General features: G+C 38.1%; 1 protein-coding gene across 9 annotated transcripts in view; it reads right to left on the minus strand.

The window, feature by feature from the left end:
- DOCK7 (dedicator of cytokinesis 7) overlaps positions 1 to 21,644 on the minus strand; it is a 243,075-nt gene that overhangs the window by 168,156 nt on the left and 53,275 nt on the right. For all 9 annotated transcript variants that reach the window (XM_053575169.1, XM_053575171.1, XM_053575175.1 and 6 more), the window contains 5 exons: positions 18,158 to 18,238; positions 16,303 to 16,468; positions 10,139 to 10,281; positions 5,804 to 5,897; positions 4,315 to 4,477 (listed from right to left, as the gene is read on the minus strand). In XM_053575169.1, the coding sequence (XP_053431144.1) occupies positions 4,315 to 4,477; positions 5,804 to 5,897; positions 10,139 to 10,281; positions 16,303 to 16,468; positions 18,158 to 18,238 (647 nt within the window). The remainder of the gene's footprint in view (positions 1 to 4,314; positions 4,478 to 5,803; positions 5,898 to 10,138; positions 10,282 to 16,302; positions 16,469 to 18,157; positions 18,239 to 21,644) is intronic.

A 21,644-nucleotide genomic window follows, 5' to 3' on the forward strand; every position in this document is an offset into this window, starting at 1 on the left:
TGTCATCTCATAAAACCAAAGATAATGACGACGGACTTCCTTTGAGCATGTAAGATGTGCCGGGCGCTTCCACGTGAGCCGTACGGTTCAGAGGAATTCAGTGAGCACATATTTCCAAGATACAGGTAATTTTATTATCTCTATGTTCAAAGAAGGAAAACTAATCATTCCTCAGTTTTAAATACAGTAAGTCCTCTTTAATCTCATGAGAGCTTCTTGGAAGCCATGGTTTTACAGAAGACAACATATACCAAGTCCTCAGGTAACACCACTTGTTTAACTTTGTTTCTGTACAACACTGATGAGAAAAAACAAATGGTTTCACAACATTTCTTAAAGTTGTAGTTTCCAACAACCTATTCATGATGTTAAATGAGGATTTACTGTAATTTCTCAAAAGGAAATACAGTTATAAAATACTGCTTCCCAGAACCGTCTCCCAATTTTCCATAAGCTACACATATAACCATACTTTTAAGATATATTAAATAATCTCTCAAGATCATTCTCAAAATTAATTCTATTTTATAGAACTTGGACATTATTTTTGAAAGGGCATAGTCAATTTTATAACTATTGTATCTTTTTTTTTTAATTAACTTTATCTATTTTTGTATTTTTTTGTTGTTGCAGTTTGGCCAGGGCTGGGTTTGAACTCGCCACTCTTGGCATATGGGGCCGGCACCCTACTCTCTGAGCCATAGGTACCACCCTATTGTATTTTTTTTTTTTTTTGGTATTGTATCTTTTTTAAAAGAGAAACTTTATTTGGCAAAAAAATGACAATGGGAAAAAAATCAAGTATTCTAACTTTATTTCCCTGAGGATGCCTTTATGCTAGAAAATTATTAATCTCTTTCTTAAATAAAATTATGCATCCTTCTGGCTTCAACAGCCCACACTAGTAATACATTACTAGCAGAGCACTGGGATCATCCTCGTGAACTCGGACACTTACTAACTCTGATATCTGTACAGTATCACAGTGTCTGTTAACAGGTTAAAGCACTTTACAGGTGCGTCTTACCAGCTGTGAATAGGGAGAGACACGGTTACACAAAATTCTGATCTGACTTTAGTTCATTCTGATGGAAAATACTGAAGCCTAAAAGCCGTATTCATAGTCAGTAAATGGTGAATAGGAATAACTCTTTTTTACGACCTTAGCCAGTTCTATTATTCTCTAGAAATGAGATGCTTACTCAAAGGGAAGAAATGGTTCTTCTGTACACATTTAATGGATCTTTTTAAAAAGCTTTTGCCTACAATATTACTTTCACTGATAATGTCTAGAATAAGTATTGACTCCGTAATTGATACAGTGTTTAGATACAGACCAAACTAAAGGCACTGAGATATATTAAATAATCTCTCAAGATCATTCTCAAACTAATATACTATGATTCATTCTTATAACTGAGAAGCTTTACTCCCAGAAGAGAAATGAATTATAGTTTTGGACTATCGACTAGTCTCACCAGTACTACCTCAAATGACACAGCATTCAATCATAAAAACCAAATTCAAGTAATCAAGGTATCTCAAATAGCTACGAAGACATGTTTACATAATTTCCATGAACTCAAAAGCAAAACCATGCTAACTTAGAATTTATAAAATCCCCTTAAATTTTTGGCTTGTCAACATTTCCATCTCTTCCAGGAAGGGATGATATGTTCTTTTTCTTTCTTTCTTTTTATTAAGTTCTTAAAAGAAAACGATGTACTACTTTATTTACCAAGATATCTCTCACTTGACATGAGCTTTCTCTCTCTACTTGAACCCCATTCAAGTTTTGTAACATGCTGAGAATGTCTGTATCAGCACTATTTTCCATTAATTCACAGACACTACACTCTAGAATGCCGTTTACATCAAATGTTATGCTCAAGTCAATTGTAAGATATTTTAAAAATACTAAACAAAGATAAACAATGGTGTAGGTCTTGAGGCAAACATAAAAAAGGTGATCTTGAGGCACTTTTTAAAATATAGCAAATAACTATCTAGCAATGAGAAACTTTACTTTTATTCATACCGTATATAATTAGCAATGCTAGATGTCGTATCATCCCCAAGGGTAAAGAATAGAGAAAATTAAATAAGAAGCCTGGGGTCAAGTCTCAGTAAGTCTCTTTTACTCAGCCTTTTCTCACCTGTAACTAGAGAATAATCCTGCTATCAACAGAATTATATGATTTATAAGATTTCTGTGAGACTGAATAAATGAAATAAATGTTATCATATCAACACGTCAACATGAAATTTCAAAGCACCATGGATTAGAAAAAAATTACTCAAAAAGGTTTTAGAGGAAAAATAAGACAGAAGGATTAGCAATCAGTATCATGGTGGACTCGAAAAACAGCAATCGAAGCCAGAAGATGGTTATCATATTTTCAAAAGAATGACAGAAAACAGTTCACAACTTAGAACTTTATATACGGCAAAATTATCAATTTGGAAGTAAAGATAAAGACACATTCAGATATAAAATGTCACCAGAACATTTGCCTTTCATATATTCAAACAAATTTTAGGAAGATGTGGAAGGCTTTCAGTGAAATGACTAATGTAAGAAAAACATGGGAAAAACAAACTCCACTGCAAAAAACTGCAAAGAGAATTTCCAGGATAATGGTAAACAGGACCCAAGATGACAGCTATACAGTGAGGCCCAAAGAGCCTGGAACGACTTCTGCAAAGAAGTCGCCAAGGGAGAAAACATTGCTCAGCTGATGTATTTCACCGTCCTGCAAAGAAGTCTTTACAGAAAGTTTAGTGACGATACGCAGAAAAGATGCCAGATCATAGTCTCAGAGACTATAATCAAAAATTAATTGTGTATTTTTCTGCTTGTAAGGGAGCCACTGGAGTATTTTAGACAACGGAATGAATGATCTGGTTTACACCTTCTAAAGATTTTCCAAGCTGCAACATTCAGAAACCCAATTAGAAAGCAGAACCTGAGCTCCACAGTATCCAATCTGGTGGCCTCTGCCCCCTGTGTCTGTTAACTATGAGGCTCATCCGAGGTGACATGGACTTTAAGTATAAAATACAAACCAGATTTTGAAGACTTTCAGGGGAGAAAAAAAGATAAAACATTTCAACGATTTTTTACATTTATTATAGAAATAATATCTTAGATATTTTGAGTTAAATACTGTATGATTAAAATAAATTTTACCTTTTTTAAATGTTACAACTATAAAAATTTTAAATTATAAATGTGGTTCCATTATATTTCCATCTGATATATGGGGTCATTACAAAAGTTTCGAGATACATAAGAATCAAGAAACATAAAATCCATGTGGATGGAAATAAATGAAGCCTCCCAGTGAGCAAGCAAGTTGGCACTTACACGGGTGAATCAGAAAGGACCCTACTGTGTTTCCTGGAAGTGACATAATGGACCATAACGCTGTCTGTCTCAAAACTTTTGTAGTAACCATCTAGATGGTGATTTAGACTAGAATTTTTTAAAGGTAAAAATAGTAAGAAATACTGGATTCAGAGTACATGCTGAAAGTGCAGCCCACATAACTTGACTAAATGTGAAGAGTAAGAAAGGAATGAAACCATTATGATTCCAAAAATTTTGGCCTCAGGAACAAAGTAAATGGTGGCAAAATATAGTAGCTCAAAATATATAAGTTTGAGCTGAAACGTAAAGTTCTATTTTAGAATCTTATGTTGGAGCTGCCTTGTAGGACATCTTCACAGGCACGTCAAGCCCCGGTCTCAGCATTCACAGATAAAGGCATTGCCATTTGTAACCGTTATGTGCACCCTGGACTTGTGTGGTGTTCAGGCTGGAAAGTCATATCCAACAACTTTAGGTAGTATATAGTCAACAAACACTGTCGATTAATTGTTAGAATATAATTCAGGCATATAAATTTGATTCATGTAAAATGCTAGATTCTGCTACTAAAAATACATGAGCAAATACAGCAGAGTAGTCAGGGGTTCAAATGTTTCGAGGAATCTAATCCGAGCACCACCACACAAAGTATGATTGATACTTGGCAAAATTTTTAACCTCTCTCTCAGTTTACTCACCTCCAAAATGAAGGTAGACCCTACTTCACAATATAAATAAGATGATGCATGTGAGGAAATGAACATTATACCAAGGACAAAATAAAGGCAATACATGACAGCTACTTATAAAACGCACAGGGAAAGACGGAACAAGTCACAAAGCTATGCAGATTTTAGGAACATTTCATTCTAGCTCTACTTTAACATTAGAATATTATATTACAGCATATTATCTCTGAATTAGCCAAAATTAAAAACTCATACCTGTAAGTAGTGTTTGGAACATAAACGTCTCTGGCAGGAAACTCTAAAATTTCTCTGGTAGGTCTAACTCTACTGTCAGGGTAAAGCTTCACTTGAAGTAGCTCTGGGGTGAGGCAATAATGGGGATTTTCAGGTGCAGGAGAAATATCTATCTTCAGCTGAGCTGCACATTAAAAAAATATAATAAAAACAATGTAAACATAATAAATAAAAACTTCATGTTAAAAATGTTTTTGGATGGATTTAGGTCTTTTTTTTGTAAGAAGTCTGAGAATAATGCTGTATAAACTAAATTACTATCATCTCAGATGTCTAAATCATTTCACTTCACAAAGTCTCAAATATGACTGATACAGACATAAATGCATGTAAGTTAATAAATTCTTGCTGAATAAATGAAAGGGAATGAGTTAAAGGAAAAGAACAACAGTGAAGGATTTCGTATAAAAACAAGCCGACATTTCTAAGTTTAAATGGCTTAATTCTGACTTGGCTGACTTCACGAGTTTCACCATGGAAGGGTTTGCTCTAACTATTATGGGAATCTATCTTTGAATATTTACCATTCCACGAGGACAGTTTCACTATGGAACAGTTTGCTCTGTGATGGGAATCTGTTTTTGAGTATTTACCATTCCATGTGGGTTTTTTCTCCACTAGAAAATAATTTTAAGCCATGATATTATCATTCTCATGTTAGGACAACAATCCCCCTTATACATGGGGTGTGCACTCCAACACCACACGTAGATGCTTGAAACCGTAGATAGCAATGAACCCTATATAGACTGTGTTTTCCTGTATCTACATGTTGATAACGAAGCTTAATTTATAAATCAGACACAGTAAGAGATGAATAATAAAATGGAGCAATTGTAACACTAGACCATAGTAAGTTACTTGAAGGTGGTCTCTTTCCCACTCCCTCACAAAATATCTTAATGCTATATATATTTTTTTTTTTTAGAGACAGAGTCCCACTTTGTCACCCTCAGTAGAGTGCCATGGCATCACAGCTCACAGCAACCTCCAGCTTTTGGGCTTAGGCGATTCTCTTGCCTCAGCTTCCCGAGTAGCTGGGACTATGGGCGCCCGCCACAACGCCTGGCTATTTTTTGTTGCAGTTTGGCCAGGGCCGGGTTCAAACCCACCACCCTTAGTATATGGGGCCAGCGCCCCATTGACTGAGCCACAGGCACCGCCCCCTAATACTGTATATTCACCCACAGTTGACCCAACAACTGAACCAAGGAAAGCAAAACCACAGACAAGGTGGACTGCTGTGTGCAAACTATTACAGGTGCTAAATCCTGCATCCAAAATGACAGAACACAGAATGGTTAATGAAATGAAGAATGATGGGTTATGCACAATGAAAAATGTTAGGCCAGGTGTGGGGGAAAAAAAAGAATACATAATTACAAGCAATTCAACACATTAGTGATAATAATTTAAGCTGTATTCATTTCTACTCAAAATTTTAAAATACCTGTGATAGGTCTTAGTCGCCGTAACACAGAAGATGGCCTTCTCATGTCAGCAAGGAATTTGTACAGATCTTCATCACTTAAGCGGTCTCCTTCCTGATTTCAAAGAAAGAGGAAAAAGTATTTGATAAAACAAATGAACTGGACAGAAAATGATTTTTATATTGTTTGTTAATAACCATGCCCTATGGCCTACAATGTAGCAGGAATAAAATTAAATTAATATGATTATAAATAAATAACATACCAACTTATTTCCTTATTTTTATGCTTTCCAATTTTACTAATCTTTATAATACTATTATCTATCTTTTTACCTTACATATTAATTTAGAGCCTGTTATCAACGTCCATAAGGTGGTAAAGAATCTAAAATACAGAAAACCAATATAAGTTAGGGACAGATGAAAGGAGAAAAGACAAAGACGAAGATAATGAAGACAGGAAAGCCAGCGTAGTGGTGGCGCTTACAGTCCCAGCTACTCAGGAGGCTGAGGCAGGAGAGTCGCTTGAGCCCAGGAGTTTGAGGTTGCTGTGAGCTGTGACACCCTGGCACACTACCAAGGGTGACAGAGTAAGATGCTGGCTCAAAATAAAAAATAATAAATAAAAAAGAACATATACATAAAACAGAACCAAAAAGCTGACCAATATATAAAAATAGGAGTCTTATAAATTTGTTACATTTGAGTTCATTTGTCTTTTCAACTTAATATCACAAATTTATCAATGTGCAGCACGGACTAAATTAAAAAGAAAGAACAACAAAAAAGGTACGGTTAAGGAAAAGTACAAACTATCCTAAGACCAGAAAGAAAATCCTGAAAGGGCCTCAATCAAACGGAGAACAAGAAACACACACACGAAGAATCAAATCTAACATAAAATCTGCAACTTAATGGTAATATTTTCTTTCTTTCCCTGCAATCAACCTAGCTAAGGGTTGATTTTATTCTCTTTTGAAGAACCAGTCTTTAAATTTTATCACTCCAATCTGCTGCTTTGACATTTTATGGTTTTTCTGCATATTTCATACAGCATCCTCCCATCTTCTTTAGTAATGAATATATATGTACATATGCTCACATATATGTAGTGTGTGTATGTATATACATTTAGACAAAGTCTTGTTCTGTCACTCAGGCAATGGTGCAATCATAGCTCACTGCAGCATCAAACTCCTGAGCTCAAGCAGTCCTCCTGCCTCAGCCTCCAGAGTAGCTGGGATTAACAGCATGCCTAGCTAATTCATTTTGTAATGATGGCGCCTCACCACGTTACTCTGGCTGGTAACAATCCTCCTGCCTCAGCTTCCCCAAGTGCTGAGGTTACAGGTGTGAGGCACCACCCCTGCTGGTAATGAATATATTTAAGGCCTCTTTATTACTGTGAACTCACCTTGAGCCACGTCCCACTTGTTCATTATTATTGGGGTAGACCTAAAGTTCACGTGCAATTTCAAGCTACAACTATTTTAAAATTGCACATGAACTTTATGTCCACCCTGTATTATAAACAGGGGACAGAGCTGATCTTTTATCCATTTAAAAAAATGATTTTTAATTTCTAATTGGTTATACTTTTTGTTAACACTTTTAATAGCTTTTAGTTTTATTGCATCATGATGAATGAACGTTACTTTATCAACTATGTGTCAGTGCTCTAATATGAGGAGTCATTGCAAATGTTTCACCAGTTGCTAAAACAATGTATTATCTCCTTTTGAATATGCAAGTAATAAAGATCTTTAAGAGGCCCTTATCCATTCAGACTATCTTCTAGACTTAATTCTGTCTACCACACCTGTTATATCATTGGCCTCCGCTCTTTACTTCCTTTGGTGGCTGGGGCACAGCTCTCTGCCCTAGGTATGGCTATGTGCCTTGCTTTGCCCGTAAGTAAACGTGATGCAAACAGAGCCTTGAAAAACGTGTATATAATTTAGCTCGCCCTGTCTCTTACGTCTTTGCCGCTCCTGTGAGGACATAACCAAGCTAGGCTGCCAGTAGGCGAGAGCAGGAGCTGAGAGCGGGGCGCAGGGGAAGGAAAGAGCTGAGTCCCCGCCATCTCCCAGCAGAAGTCAGTCCTAGCGGTCGGATCCCAGCCGACCTCCAAATGTGTGAACAGGCTTCCTTTGCCGCGGCCTCCTGGCTGACACCTCTTTCTTTCTCGACCTTGCTTCTGTACTGCGTGTACTCCAGCAGCAGATGTCTCTCACACTTGTCCACAGACAGAGCAAACCTCTTGACAACTACTGTGTGGGTCTGATTTCATTTTTAAATGTCCAAGTACTTCCAATCATTTTGGCTTGACACATTTCAAATCTGCACGTAAACACTCGTGATTACCACATCCCTATTACAGATAATAATCTCTTATAAATTGAAACAAAACTGCCTGTGAGTCTCATTTCAGGGAAAACTTGTGCCTTGAATTCTATTTTATTAAAACTGTAGCCTCTGTTCTTACTTAATCTGTACTTGTCTGATAGATAATTTTCCATCTACTCAAAAATACTAGGCCAGGCGTGATGGCTCACACCTGTAATCCTAGCACTCCAGGAAGCTGTGGTGGGTGGATCACCTGAGCTCAGGAGGTCGAGTCTCAGCCTGAGACCCCATCTATTCTAAAGTCAGAAACACTAGCCAGGTGTCATGGCGGGAGCCTCTAGTCCCAGCTACTCAGGACGCTGAGGCAAGAGGATTGCTGGAATCCAAGAGTTTTAGGTTGCTGTGAGCTATGCCTCCACTGCGCTCTACCCAGGGCAACAGAGTGAGACTCTGTCTCAAAAAACATATAAATAAATACATAAATAAATAAATAAGTAAAAATATTTATTTATAAAAACAGCTCATGCTCTGGTAAAAATTAACTTGAGGAGATAAATAAAATCAGTTCATGCTCATGGCTAAAAAACTTTTTAACACGGTGCTACACAAAATAAAATGCAAACGCTTTCCCCTGCTCCCTGTTTGCAATCATTTATTTTTAAGTTTTCATGATCACTTTGTGCTATTTTCCAGTCTCAGCATTCAAAGCAGTCCTCAGTACATGGTGAATGCTTTAAAAATACAGGCGGAAAATGGATGACTTGTTGTTTTCAGTTTACAGACACCAGTTCAACAACACACAGCAGTCGGCAGAATGAAGAAAGGGTGGGGAGGACACAGAAGGGACGCGTCCACCTTGGGCAAGGCTGTGTCTTCCTAGCACATCCACAGCTATCTCTGATCCATCGCTTTATCCAAGTGCGGCCTTCCCTAGACACTCCTTCTACTACTGCCCATAGTGAGAAGGCTGCTCCCACCTCAGACACTCACCACCTAGTCCTCTGCCCATTAAAGTCTCTCAGAGCAGCTGCCTGTGGACGCCACCGGCAGGTCCCTGGGAAGGGGCTTCCGGCAGAGCACTGTCTACCAACCCAAGGCCCCTGCTGCCCTCAGTCCTGCTCACTTGAGTTAATCAGGTAAGCCAGGTTCTCCTCTCACTCCGAGGGACGCCTCAGAGACAAACATTTCAGACGATGACAGTTCTTAGCTTGGCTGGGCACACTGCTTCAGTTGGTCACACCAGCCCAAGTTTTCTACCCTTTCTTACGGTGTTCTGGTCATCTGGTCACTTAGTCCAAAGACCTCCAAAGTTTTCTAGTCTTGATTCGCAGTATGAGATCCAGCATACACCTACATCAGGCAGGAGGCCACATACACACACTGAGGGAGAGAAGGCTTCCCAGGGCAGCATCTAACCTTACTACGTGCAATGAACTATTATTTTCTTCTATTTTACTGGTAGTGTTTACCCCCCTCCACTGGGTATCACCCACTAAGCTGATTTCCACTGCCACTAATTAATCATGACAGGTATTTGAGAAACACTGATTTGACTCATGCTTTGAAGTGGAGGGAACAGATTTATAAGGAATAAAATATGTATGATCAAGAAACTCTTATATCTACACATTCATCTCTAAAACTAACACTGACCTCAGCACAGGAAAGCATTACTAGGCCCTGAAAGTTCTACTCCATAACCTCTAAGAAAAGTCATAAGCCATCAATTTTTATTACAATTAGAAATAGGATATAAGTATAGGAGACTGATTTTTATGTATTAGTATTTAAGGTCAACATTTACATAAATATAAAATAGGTACAATATGAATATTTCTTATTCTTATAGCTATCATCTTTATTATTCTTTCTATTATTGTTCTTAAAGCTTTTCAAATTTCTTAAGATCATACTTACGTACGTGTACAGTACAATTACTGCTACATAAAACTGAAAGAACTTTATGTGCAAACATTCTCCTAAAATTCCTACATGACAGAACAATACCTGCTTAAAAAAATTTGTCACTGTGAGAGTCGCAGGTCGAAAGCTGGTCAGGTTACAGGAGTCGTCTCCACTGCTGGTCCTCTCCAGTGACCGTCTGCCAACGATGCTGGAATTCCTCCTCTCGGACCAAGACCCTTTTCGTTCTACCAAGAAAAAATATATACATACATTTATTTTACGTAAAATTCAAATTTTGTTTCAAAGAAGGTTTCCAGGCACAGGGAAGAATCATCTAAGTTGAATATTAATCCACTCACCATCCTGATTACAGTAAAACAATTTCACTTCTGGGCAGATTCGTATGAAGATACTCTACTTAAGTCTCCTGATTCTCTTTTTACAACATCAATAGTGTAAAAATAAGTTTCTAGTGCATTAAGATTTACATTTATGACAAAAGACAAGCTACAAGGAATAGTCTCCATCTAACGGGCCTCAGCCTTAGCCCTTACGTCTGAAACAGAACTGTCAGATAACTTACCTTCAAAGATAATGATATTAGTGAAAACCAACAGCACAATTAGATTAGACTGAGTTAACAAGGAAACAGTAGACTTGAACAAAACCATAAACACACTAAACCTAATGGCCATTTACTGCTGGGCACTAACCGAGGACAGAATGCACATTCTTCTCAGGAGCCTTCAGACCCTTTGCCAAGACAGTCCATATACTAAGCCACAACACAAGCTATAACAAATTAAAAAAATTAAAATCATATGGTATAGGCGGCGCCTGGGGCTCAAAGGAGTAGGGCGCCAGCCCCATACACGGGAGGTGGTGGGCTCAAACCCAGCCCCGGCCAAAAACTGCAAATAAATAAATAAATAAATAAATAAATCATGGTACACATTTTCTAAGAACAGTGGAATTAAACTATAAATCACTAACATGAGACAATTTGGGGAATTCACAAGTATTTGTCAATGTAATAGCACATTTCTAAATGGTTAATGGGAAAAGTAGAAAATATTTAAGATGTCTGAAAATGAAAATATGCAAAACTCTGCTAAAGCAGTGGGTGGAGGGAAATTCAGGGCTATAAATGCCATTAAAAAGAAATACCTAAAATCAGTGATGTGACCTCACACCTCAAGAAACAAATAGAAGAAAGTAAATCCAAAGCAAGCAGAAGAGGTTCAAAGACAACAGCAGCAGAGTAGAAACCATGAAACAGAAACCATAAAAAATCAACAGAGCGGTACCTGTGGCTCAAGGAGCAGGGCGCCAGCCCCATATACCGGAGGTGGCGGGTTCAAACCAGGCCCCGGCCAAAACTGCAAAAAAAGATCAACAGGGGAAAAAACAAGGAATACAAAAATTGTTTCTTTCTTCGAAAAGATAAAATTGACAAACCGTTCACTGAACAGATGCAGAAAAAGATAGAAAAGACTCAAATTTACTAAAATCAGGAATGCAAGAGAGCCTACCACTTCAGACCCTACAGATAAAAAGGATTATACAGTTATGTCAGCACTTAGATTAGATAACCTACGTGAAATGGACACCCTTCTAGAATGAAATGAAGAACTAAAACCAACTCAGATGACAGAGACTATCTGAATGGACCTAAATCCATAGACTGAATTAGTAAAGAAAACACGTACCACAAAGAAAAGCCCAGGTGAAGACTTCAAAACTTTCAAAGAAGAATTAATACCAGTCCTTCAAAACCTCTTCCAAAAAAGAGAAGCAACACTTCACAACTCATTCTATGGGGCCAGTATCACCCTGATACCAAAACCTGACAGAGGCAGCAAAAGAAAGAAAAACTACAGGCCGATATGCCTTATGAAGAATCCTAAACAAGATATGTACCAGCAAGCAAACTCCAAACACACATAGAAAAGATTATATGCCATGACGAAGCAATACTTTTCCTAGGAATATAAGCTTAATTTAAAACCAAAATCTAATCGATCAATGCAATAAACCACATTAAAAGGACATAAGATAAAAACATACAAATCATTTTCATAGACGCAGAAAAAGTACTTTACAAAATTCAAAAGCCTTTCATGGTAAAAACACCAAACAAATCAGGAATAGAAGTGAACACCCCCAACCTACTAAGGTACATCTGTGAAAAATCTACAGCAGACATCACCCTTGATAGTGGAAGACTGAACACGGGACTGAACATAGATACCCACTTCTATGTAACATTGTATAGAAAGTTCCAGCCAAGACAAGTAGAAAAGGAAGATAAATGAAAGGCATCCAGATTGGAATGCTACTTGCAGATGACACAATGCTACATACAGAAAATCCTAAGAAATCTGCAGAAAAACAAATAACAATTGGAATCAATACATTCAAAAAGGTCTCACAGTACGAGATCAATATACAAAAGTCACTTGTATTTCTTATCACTAGAAATGGATGTTCTGAAAACGAAATTAAGAGAACAATTCCATTTAAAATAGTATCAAAAAACAATGAAATATTTGGGCATACATTTAATAAGAAAGGACAAACTTATACACTACTACAAAACATTGCTGAAAGAAATTGAAAAAGATTCAAAGAAATGAAAAAAAAAAAACCATGTTCATGGATTCAAAGACTTGCTATTGTTAAGATGGCAATAATACATAAATTGACAGATTTAATGCAATACCTATCAAAATACCACCTGCCATTGTGCAGAAATTGGTGGCTGATCCTAAATTTCATATTTAAATAAAAGGTACCCAACAGCCAAAATAATATTGTAAAAAGATAACAAAGTTGGAAGACTCTTATAATTTTGAAACTTACTACAAGCTGGGGTAATACAGCATAGCACTGGTACAATAACGTTAGACATACAGGTCAGTGGAACAGACATGACAAGATCTATGGTCAACTGATTTTCAACAAGGTGCTAAGACCATTCAATGAGGGAAAAAAATACCCTTTCCAACCAAGGGTCCCGGGACAACAGGATATCCACACGTGGACAAAGCTAGACCCCTATCTCACTCACACCATGCATGAAAATTAACTCGAAATTGATTATAAACCTAAATGTAGAAGCTAAAACTATAGAGCTCTTAAAAACATATAAGTAAATCTTGATGTTGGGTTAGACAATGGTTTCTTAGACAGAACAAAAAAATACAGAAAAAGTGAAAGTCATCAAAATTCAAAACTTCTGTACTGCAAACAACAGACTGGGAGAAAACTTTGTGAATCATAAATGAGATAAGGAATCTGCATCCAGGACACAAAAAGAGCTCTCACGCATCAGTAATGAAAAGATGAAAATCCATCCCATTATTGGGCATCTACCCAGAAGGAAAAAAATCCTTTTATCATAAGGACACTTGTACTAGACTGTTTATTGCAGCTCAATTTACAATCGCCAAAATGTGGAAACAGCCTAAATGCCCACCAACCCAGGAATGGATTAACAAGCTGTGGTATATGTATACCATGGAATACTATTCAGCCATTAAAAAAAATGGAGACTTTACATCCTTCGTATTAACCTGGATGGAAGTGGAAGACATTATTCTTAGTAAAGCATCACAAGAATGGAGAAGCATGAATCCTATGTACTCAATTTTGATATGAGGACAATTAATGACAATTAAGGTTATGGGGGGAAGCAGAAAGAGGGACGGAGGGAGGGGAGTGGGGCCTTGGTGTGTGTCACACTTTATGGGGGCAAGACATGATTGCAAGAGGGACTTTACCTAACAATTGCAATCAGTGTAACCTGGCTTATTGTACCCTCAATGAATCCCCAACAATCAATCAATCAATCAATAAATAAATAAAAGATGAAAATCCGTTTAAAAACTAGGTGTCATATGAATGTTACTTTCTTTGCATTATTATTATTATTGCTTAATATTTCGATGCAGCAATTGTCTGATTTCTCTTCTGAATGAATTTATCTTCATTCATTCTTTACAAGGTTTTTGTTTCTTGTCCTTATCTTAAACCCTGTTATTGCTATTAAATTTTTAGACTTCTTAATTTTGCGAAGGCAAAAAGTGGAAACCTGATAAACACAGGTATATGTAAAAAAAAAATTAAAAACAAAAATTAGGCGTCAATAATTATAGACTAAAAAGCGATTAAAAATGATCAAAGGATATGAAGACCTATTTCTCCAAAGAAGTTACACAAACAGCCAACGTATGTAACATGATGCTTCCCGTCGTTAGAGATCAGGAGAGACAAATCCGAACTACACTGAAACACCACGTCACCTACAGTGGGACAGCTATTACCAAAGGACAGATACCAAGTGTTGGCAAAGATACTAGCAAATGGGAACATCCTCACACTGCTAAGCAGGATTTCTGAAGGTCCAGAAGAGTTGGAAAACAGCTTGGCAGTTCCTCAGAAGATTAAATATAGAATTGCCATATGACCCAGCAATTTTACTCCTGGGTATATATCCAAGAGAAATAAAAAAATATGTCCACGCAAAAGCCTATACATGAACACCCACCGCAGCATCAACAATCAAAATGTGGAAAAGCACAGAACAACCGATGAATAGATAAATATGGTATATTGACTCAATGGATTGTCACTGGCATTAATAAGTCAAATACTGGCTCGGTGCCCGTAGCACAGTGGTTACGGCGCAGGCCACATACACCAAGGCTGTGGGGTTTGAGCCCAGCCTGGGCCTGTTAAACAACAATGACAAGTGCAACAAAAAAATAGACAGGCATTGTGGTGGGTGCCTATAGTCCCAGCTACTTGGGAGGCTGAGACAAGAGAATCGCTTAAACCCAAGAGTTTGAGGTTGCTGTGAGCTGTGATGCCACTTAACTCTACTGAGAGTAACTCTGTCTCAAAAAAAAAAAGTCAAATACTGACACATGCTATGCAACCTGGATGAACCATGGAAACGTGACTCTAAATGAAGAAAGCACCGTCACGGACCCATGCTGTGTGATTCCACCTGTACGTCCAGCATGAGCAAACCCAAGAGACAGGAAGTGTATCAGTAGCTGCTTAGGGATGTGTTTGGAGATTTGGGGGTAATGAGGAGCAACCACCACAAACAGGTGACAAGTGTTTCCAGATTAGACTGTGGTGGTGGTTATATCAAAAAACAAGGTGTCGTAAGTCCCCCCCCACTCAATGTCATCAATGCATTCTTAGAGGCTATGACTGTAAGTCAGTGATTCTCAACCTTCCTATTGCCGCGACCCTTTAATACAGTTCCTGTGGGTTGTGACCCACAGGTTGAGAACGGCTGCTTTAAACGAAACGACATACGACGAAACCGATTTCACCGTGTGCCAATTGACATACACAAGATTTAAGTTCCCACAGCATATTTCTGGTCACAAAAACATCATTAAACTTCTAAATAAAGATCCAAACATTTCTAATGTTAAACATCAAAATAAACATGAGCTATACATTTAAAATCAAGAAAAACAAGTAAGAGTTGTTTGCCCAACTTTTGGTGAATAAGTGAGTGAAAGCAGTCGTAGTGGTGGTGGGTTAAATCAAGGAATAAACGTTTGTAAAGCAAAAGTTGCAAGAAGCCTCTCCGACCCCTACACAGTTCAAAACAGCAAGACCTGACCTGGGGAGTTCACTGAGCACTTTGATACTGCACAGCTTATTGTTACACATTTGTATGATTACTTGCCTTATGAATTTTTGTTTGACGTTAATTTGTATTCATTCATTTTCCAACCTACTGCTTGGTGTTTATTCCAGTACAGAATGGTGGGTGACCAGAGCCTAACGCAGCAGCTCAGGGTGCAAAGCAGGAACCACCTCTGGACGGGACTCACACACACAACCACGCACACCCAGAGAGGGATGGTTTAGACACGCTAATTAACCTGACATGTACATCTCTGGAACATGAGAGGAAACCAAAGCAGATAAGGAAAACCCGTGCAAATATAAGGAGAACATGCAAAGTCTCTATGGATAGCAGCCTAGAATGAGAGTCCATTTTTTCCTCAAAGGTTTAACAAAGTGACTTTATTTAAGGACCTCTCATATTGCATACTTTAAATGGTTGAATTGTAAGGTATGCAAATTATTAATATATCTTAATAATGATGTTAAATAAAGAAGGCAAAAAAGGAAAATCCTTTTTAAGGAATACCACATTGCAAATTTTGCAAATAAAACAAGCCTATGTAAGAAAAAAGAAAAATTTAGAAGTATTTTATATAAAACACTCTTACCTCCAGTACTGATTTCTACTTCTGTAGAATCCCTTTCCAAACTTCCAGCGCTGCTAACAATATTCATTAAGTGGATCGCAGTCCAAGCAAAAGGCATGCGATATTTCCCAAGTCTTTGGCAAAACTGATCAGCTTGACTTTTCAGCTTCTCCAATTTTTCCTTATTCTGCAAAACAGAACTTTATACATCATATAATTACACTTGAAAGCATACTCTATAAGGACTCATATAAAGGACAGGTTAAGAATTCTCATTTCTCAGCAAAGATAGAAAATCTATCCGTACCTTTTGGAGATCAAGTAACAAACTCAACACATTCTACAAATGTGTGTACGGAGTAGGTCTTTAAAATTTCTGTTTCTGATTATGTTATTCTTGGGAGAAAGCAAAGGACGGCCAAGTGCAAACATGGCATTATGTTTTACAAGTATTATTTTTGGAATGGAAGCATCTCACAGTCTGGTTAGCAACCAGTAATGGCAAAATATTCTAAGACATGATTTGTTAAACTTTTTACTCTGTAAAAGATGGATGCAACTGAGCTGATCTGAAACAGCCTCTAACTTAAAAGAACAATAAAGTTCATGTGAGACACAGACAGGCCAAAGATAAATGAACTAGGAGTTGTAGTAAAAGAAGCAAAGAAAAAACAAGCATTGTAAGAGAACTAAACCCCGGAACAAAGCACTAACGGTCCAAAAGGTACATGAATATCTCAGAGACACCTCGAGGCTGGCTCAACTTTTAAGCTATTCCTGAAACAAACACCAGCCTGGAAGAGCCAACACACAGTCTGAGACTGAATACCTGAAAACTGGTAACCCCTGTCCTACATACTCCTTGCAAATAGGCTGCTGGTAAGGTATACTCTAATGCCTCTAGGACTCAGGGCTGAGGAAACACAGAATGACAGTTAAATAGTAGCACTACTTATTGTTCACCTGTTACACCTCCAAAACAGGTTCTTGCTTAAAGAGCCTGAATATCGAATATATTTAATTCTATCTGTCTATGCAACTATGTAAAGAGGGGAATAAGCTACCAGGAAACTCATGTGTTCCATGTAACAGAAGATTTCTAAAATGACAACCTGGGGAAAGCCGGATTACTGTTATCTGACCTCTGAGCTTAAACCAGATAGCCAAGGAGAGGAGAAGAGTTATCAAGTGCTTATACTGACCTACACCCGCACTAGGGAAAAAGCTCAGTTCCTGTTCTGAATCTTGTTACAGGACAATAGACAGCAGAACATTTTGTAGATTTGGGTACATTGTACACCTCAAGCATAGCCTTCCTGGATGTTCCAGTATTAAATCTTGTGATTAGAGATCCAAAAATCACTTGTATTCTGGTAGCTAATTGAGGGTAACTGAAATTTGGTATCAACTAGTCAATTACTTTGCAAGTGTAAGTTTATCCAAATTCTAGAAATTAGTCACCTGATGCAAAAGAGATTGTATTTTCTGTTTTTACAACATTCCTTAATTATTTGTAGTCAGCTAGAAGCCAAGAATACTTGCTTTGCTAGAAAAAGCTTATCAATATCACTATTTTGTAAATAGGAGTTAAACTGAACTAACTCAGTTCTCTGCAAGAAAAAAAATGGAAAGAATCAATTAGTTTTGAAATTGGAGATTTTAAGGACGAGCACAGCACATGATGCAAGCTAATGACAAAGGAAATAGAGAGACGGGCAGTGGTGACAGGAGGGCGGGGATCAGCGATGCGATTCTTTAATACAGCGCTACACACATATTAAATATAACATAAATATATATACATGTCTTATTAATATAAAATACAGTATCACGTTCTCCCAAGTAATGTGGGCGGATAAGAGGTGTGACATTCTACCTTGCTGGCATCTGCTTCTTTGAAAATCATATATGGCTCTGCACACTCTCCAATATCTCCTTGCTGTAGGACTTTCTCTAGCTGTCAAAGGCAAAAAAGTAAAGATTAAGTAAGCCTTAAAAAGTCAGTCTGAAATGCAAGAATGGTTCGTTATCCAAAAAGCCATGTCGGGTGAGCACAGTGGTTCATGCCTGTAATCCTAGCACTCTGGGAGGCTGAGAAGGGAGGACCACGTGGGATCAGGAGTTGGAGGATGTAGTGAGCTGTGATGACACCACTGCACTTTAGCAAGACTCTGTCACCAAGAAAAAAAAACAACGTAATACATCACATTGCCGACTGACCAAAAACAAACAACCCAATCATCATCTCAACTGGCAGAGAACAAACATTGGGAACTACCTCAGCATAACAAAGGCCATGTAAGAAAAGACTAAAGACAACATCACACTCAGAGGTGGAAGACTAAAAGCTTCTCCTCTAAGATCAGGAACAAAAGAAAGGTACCCTCTATAGCCACTTGTTTTTTTGTTCTGAGATAGTCTCACTCTTGCCTAGGCTGAAGTTGCAGTGGCATCATCATAGCTCACTGCAACCTCAGGCTCCTAAGTGATCCTCCTACCTCAGAGTCTGGAGTAACTGGGACTACAGGTGTGTGCCACCCCCAAGGAGGCAAATTTTTCTATTTTTTTTGTAGAAACAGGGTATCCTTCTTGCTCAGGCTGGTCTCAAACTCCTGGTCTCAAGCAATCCTCCAGCCTTGGCCTCCCAAAGTGCTAGGATTACAGCCATGAGCCATCACACCAGGCCCATTTTGCCACTTCTATTCAAAATAGTACTAAAAGTCCAAGCTAGAGCAATTAGGCAAGAAAAAGAAATAAAAGTAGGCGGCACCTGTGGCTCAAGGAGTAGGGCGCCGGTCCCATATGCCAGAGATGGCGGGTTCAAACCCAGCCCTGGCCAAAAACCACAAAAAAAAAAAAAAAAAAGAAAGAAAGAAAAGTATCTGAATTGAAAAGAAGTAAAATTATCTCTGCAGATGATATGGTCTTCTACAGAGGAAAATCTAAAGATTCCACAAAAAAATTGTTAGAATAAACGAATTCAAGAAAGTTATAGGAGACAAAATCTATACGCTAACAGTGAGGAAAACAAAGAAAACTGAAAAGATAAAATGTTCACATTGGCATCATAAAAAGTAAAATATTTAATAATAAACATAACCAAGGAAGTGAAAGATTTATACACTGGAAACTATAAAATGTTGCTAAGGGAAATTAAGGAGAAATTAAACTCTCACATATACGATCAAATGATTTTTGACAAGAGCATCAAGACCATTCAATGGAAAAAGGAGAATCTTTTCAACAAACAATATTGAAAAAACTGGAATGCAAAAGAATGAAGTTGGACCCTTCTCTTACACCATACACACAAATTAATGCAACGTGGACCAGAGACCTAAAATGTCAGACCTGAGACTATAAAACTCTTAGAAGAAAACACAGAGGGAAAGTTTCATGAAAATGGACTGGGAAATGATTTATTGAATAGGACATCAAAAGCAACAGGCAATAAAAGTAAGACGAAATGAACTATATATACGACACCAAAACTTACATTTACTACATCAAAGGACAAAAAATAAAGTGAAAAGGCAACCTACAGAATGAGAGAAAATACCTGACAAACAGTTAATAACCAGCAAACATCATGAACTCCTACAACTCAACTGTGTTTAAAAAACTCAATCAACGAGCAGGCAAAAGATGTGAACAGATATTTCTCCAAAGAAGATATACGAATGGCCAAAGAGCACATGAAAAGACACTCAATATTACAATTCATTAAGGAAATGCAAATCAAAATCACAATGAGATTTATTATCATAGATCCATCAAGATGGTCACTATAAAAAAAAACAACAGACAATAACAAGTGTTGGTGAGCATGCTGATAGGAATGTAAACTAAGGCAGCTGCTATGGAAAACAGTCTGGAGGGTCTTCAAAAAATTAAAAATAGCATTACCATATGATCCAGCAATTCTACTTCCATATATATATATATTCAAAGAAATTGAAAGCAGAGACTGAAGCAGGTGTTCACAACAGCATAATTCATAATAGCCAAAAGGTAAAAGCTACCCAAGTATCCACTAACAGAAGAATGGATTTTAAAAATGTGGTATATACATTCAGCTTTTTAAAAAAAATTGAATTTCAACACATTATAACCAGAATGAACCTTGAAAATATCAGGCTAAGTGAAATAAGCTGGGCACAAAAAGTCAAATAATGTATGATTCCATTTACATGAGGTATCCAGAGGTGATGATTCAGTTTACGTCAGGTATCCAGAGAGGGCGATTCCGTTTATGTGAGGTATCCAGAGGGGATGATTCCATTTACGTGAGGTATCCAGAGAGAGCGATTCCATTTACCGGAGATATCCAGAGGCGATGATTCCATTCACGTGAGGTATCCAGAGGAGATGATTCCGTTTACGTCAGGTATCCAGAGAGGGCGATTCCGTTTACGGGAGGTATCCAGAGACGATGATTCTGTTTACGTGAGGTATCCAGAGAGGATGATTCCCTTTACGTCAGGTATCCAGAGGGGATGATTCCGTTTACGTCAGGTATCCAGAGACGATGATTCCGTTTATGTCAGGTATCCAGAGACGGTGATTCCGTTTACGTGAGGTATCCAGAGAGGACGATTCCGTTTACGTCAGGTATCCAGAGGGGACGATTCCATTTAAGTCAGGTATGCAGAGAGGGTGATTCCGTTTACGTCAGGTATCCAGAGGGGATGATTCCATTTAAGTCAGGTATGCAGAGAGGGTGATTCCGTTTACGTCAGGTATCCAGAGGGGATGATTCCGTTTACGTCAGGTATCCAGAGACGATGATTCTGTTTACGTGAGGTATCCAGAGACGGTGATTCCGGTTACATAAGGTATCCAGACAGGATGATTCCCTTTACGTCAGGTATCCAGAGGGGATGATTCCCTTTACGTCAGGTATCCAGAGGGGATGATTCCGTTTACGTCAGGTATCCAGAGACGATGATTCTGTTTACGTGAGGTATCCAGAGACGGTGATTCCGTTTACGTGAGGTATCCAGAGAGGATGATTCCCTTTACGTCAGGTATCCAGAGGGGATGATTCCGTTTACGTCAGGTATCCAGAGACGATGATTCTGTTTACGTGAGGTATCCAGAGACGGTGATTCCGTTTACGTGAGGTATCCAGAGAGGATGATTCCCTTTACGTCAGGTATCCAGAGGGGATGATTTCGTTTATGTCAGGTATCCAGAGACGATGATTCCGTTTATGTCAGGTATCCAGAGACGGTGATTCCGTTTACGTGAGGTATCCAGAAAGGACGATTCCGTTTACGTCAGGTATCCAGAGGGGACGATTCCATTTAAGTCAGGTATGCAGAGAGGGTGATTCCGTTTACGTCAGGTATCCAGAGGGGATG

Source organism: Nycticebus coucang, chromosome 22 (assembly GCF_027406575.1).
Source record: "Nycticebus coucang isolate mNycCou1 chromosome 22, mNycCou1.pri, whole genome shotgun sequence".
In the NCBI taxonomy this organism is placed as follows: domain Eukaryota; kingdom Metazoa; phylum Chordata; class Mammalia; order Primates; family Lorisidae; genus Nycticebus; species Nycticebus coucang.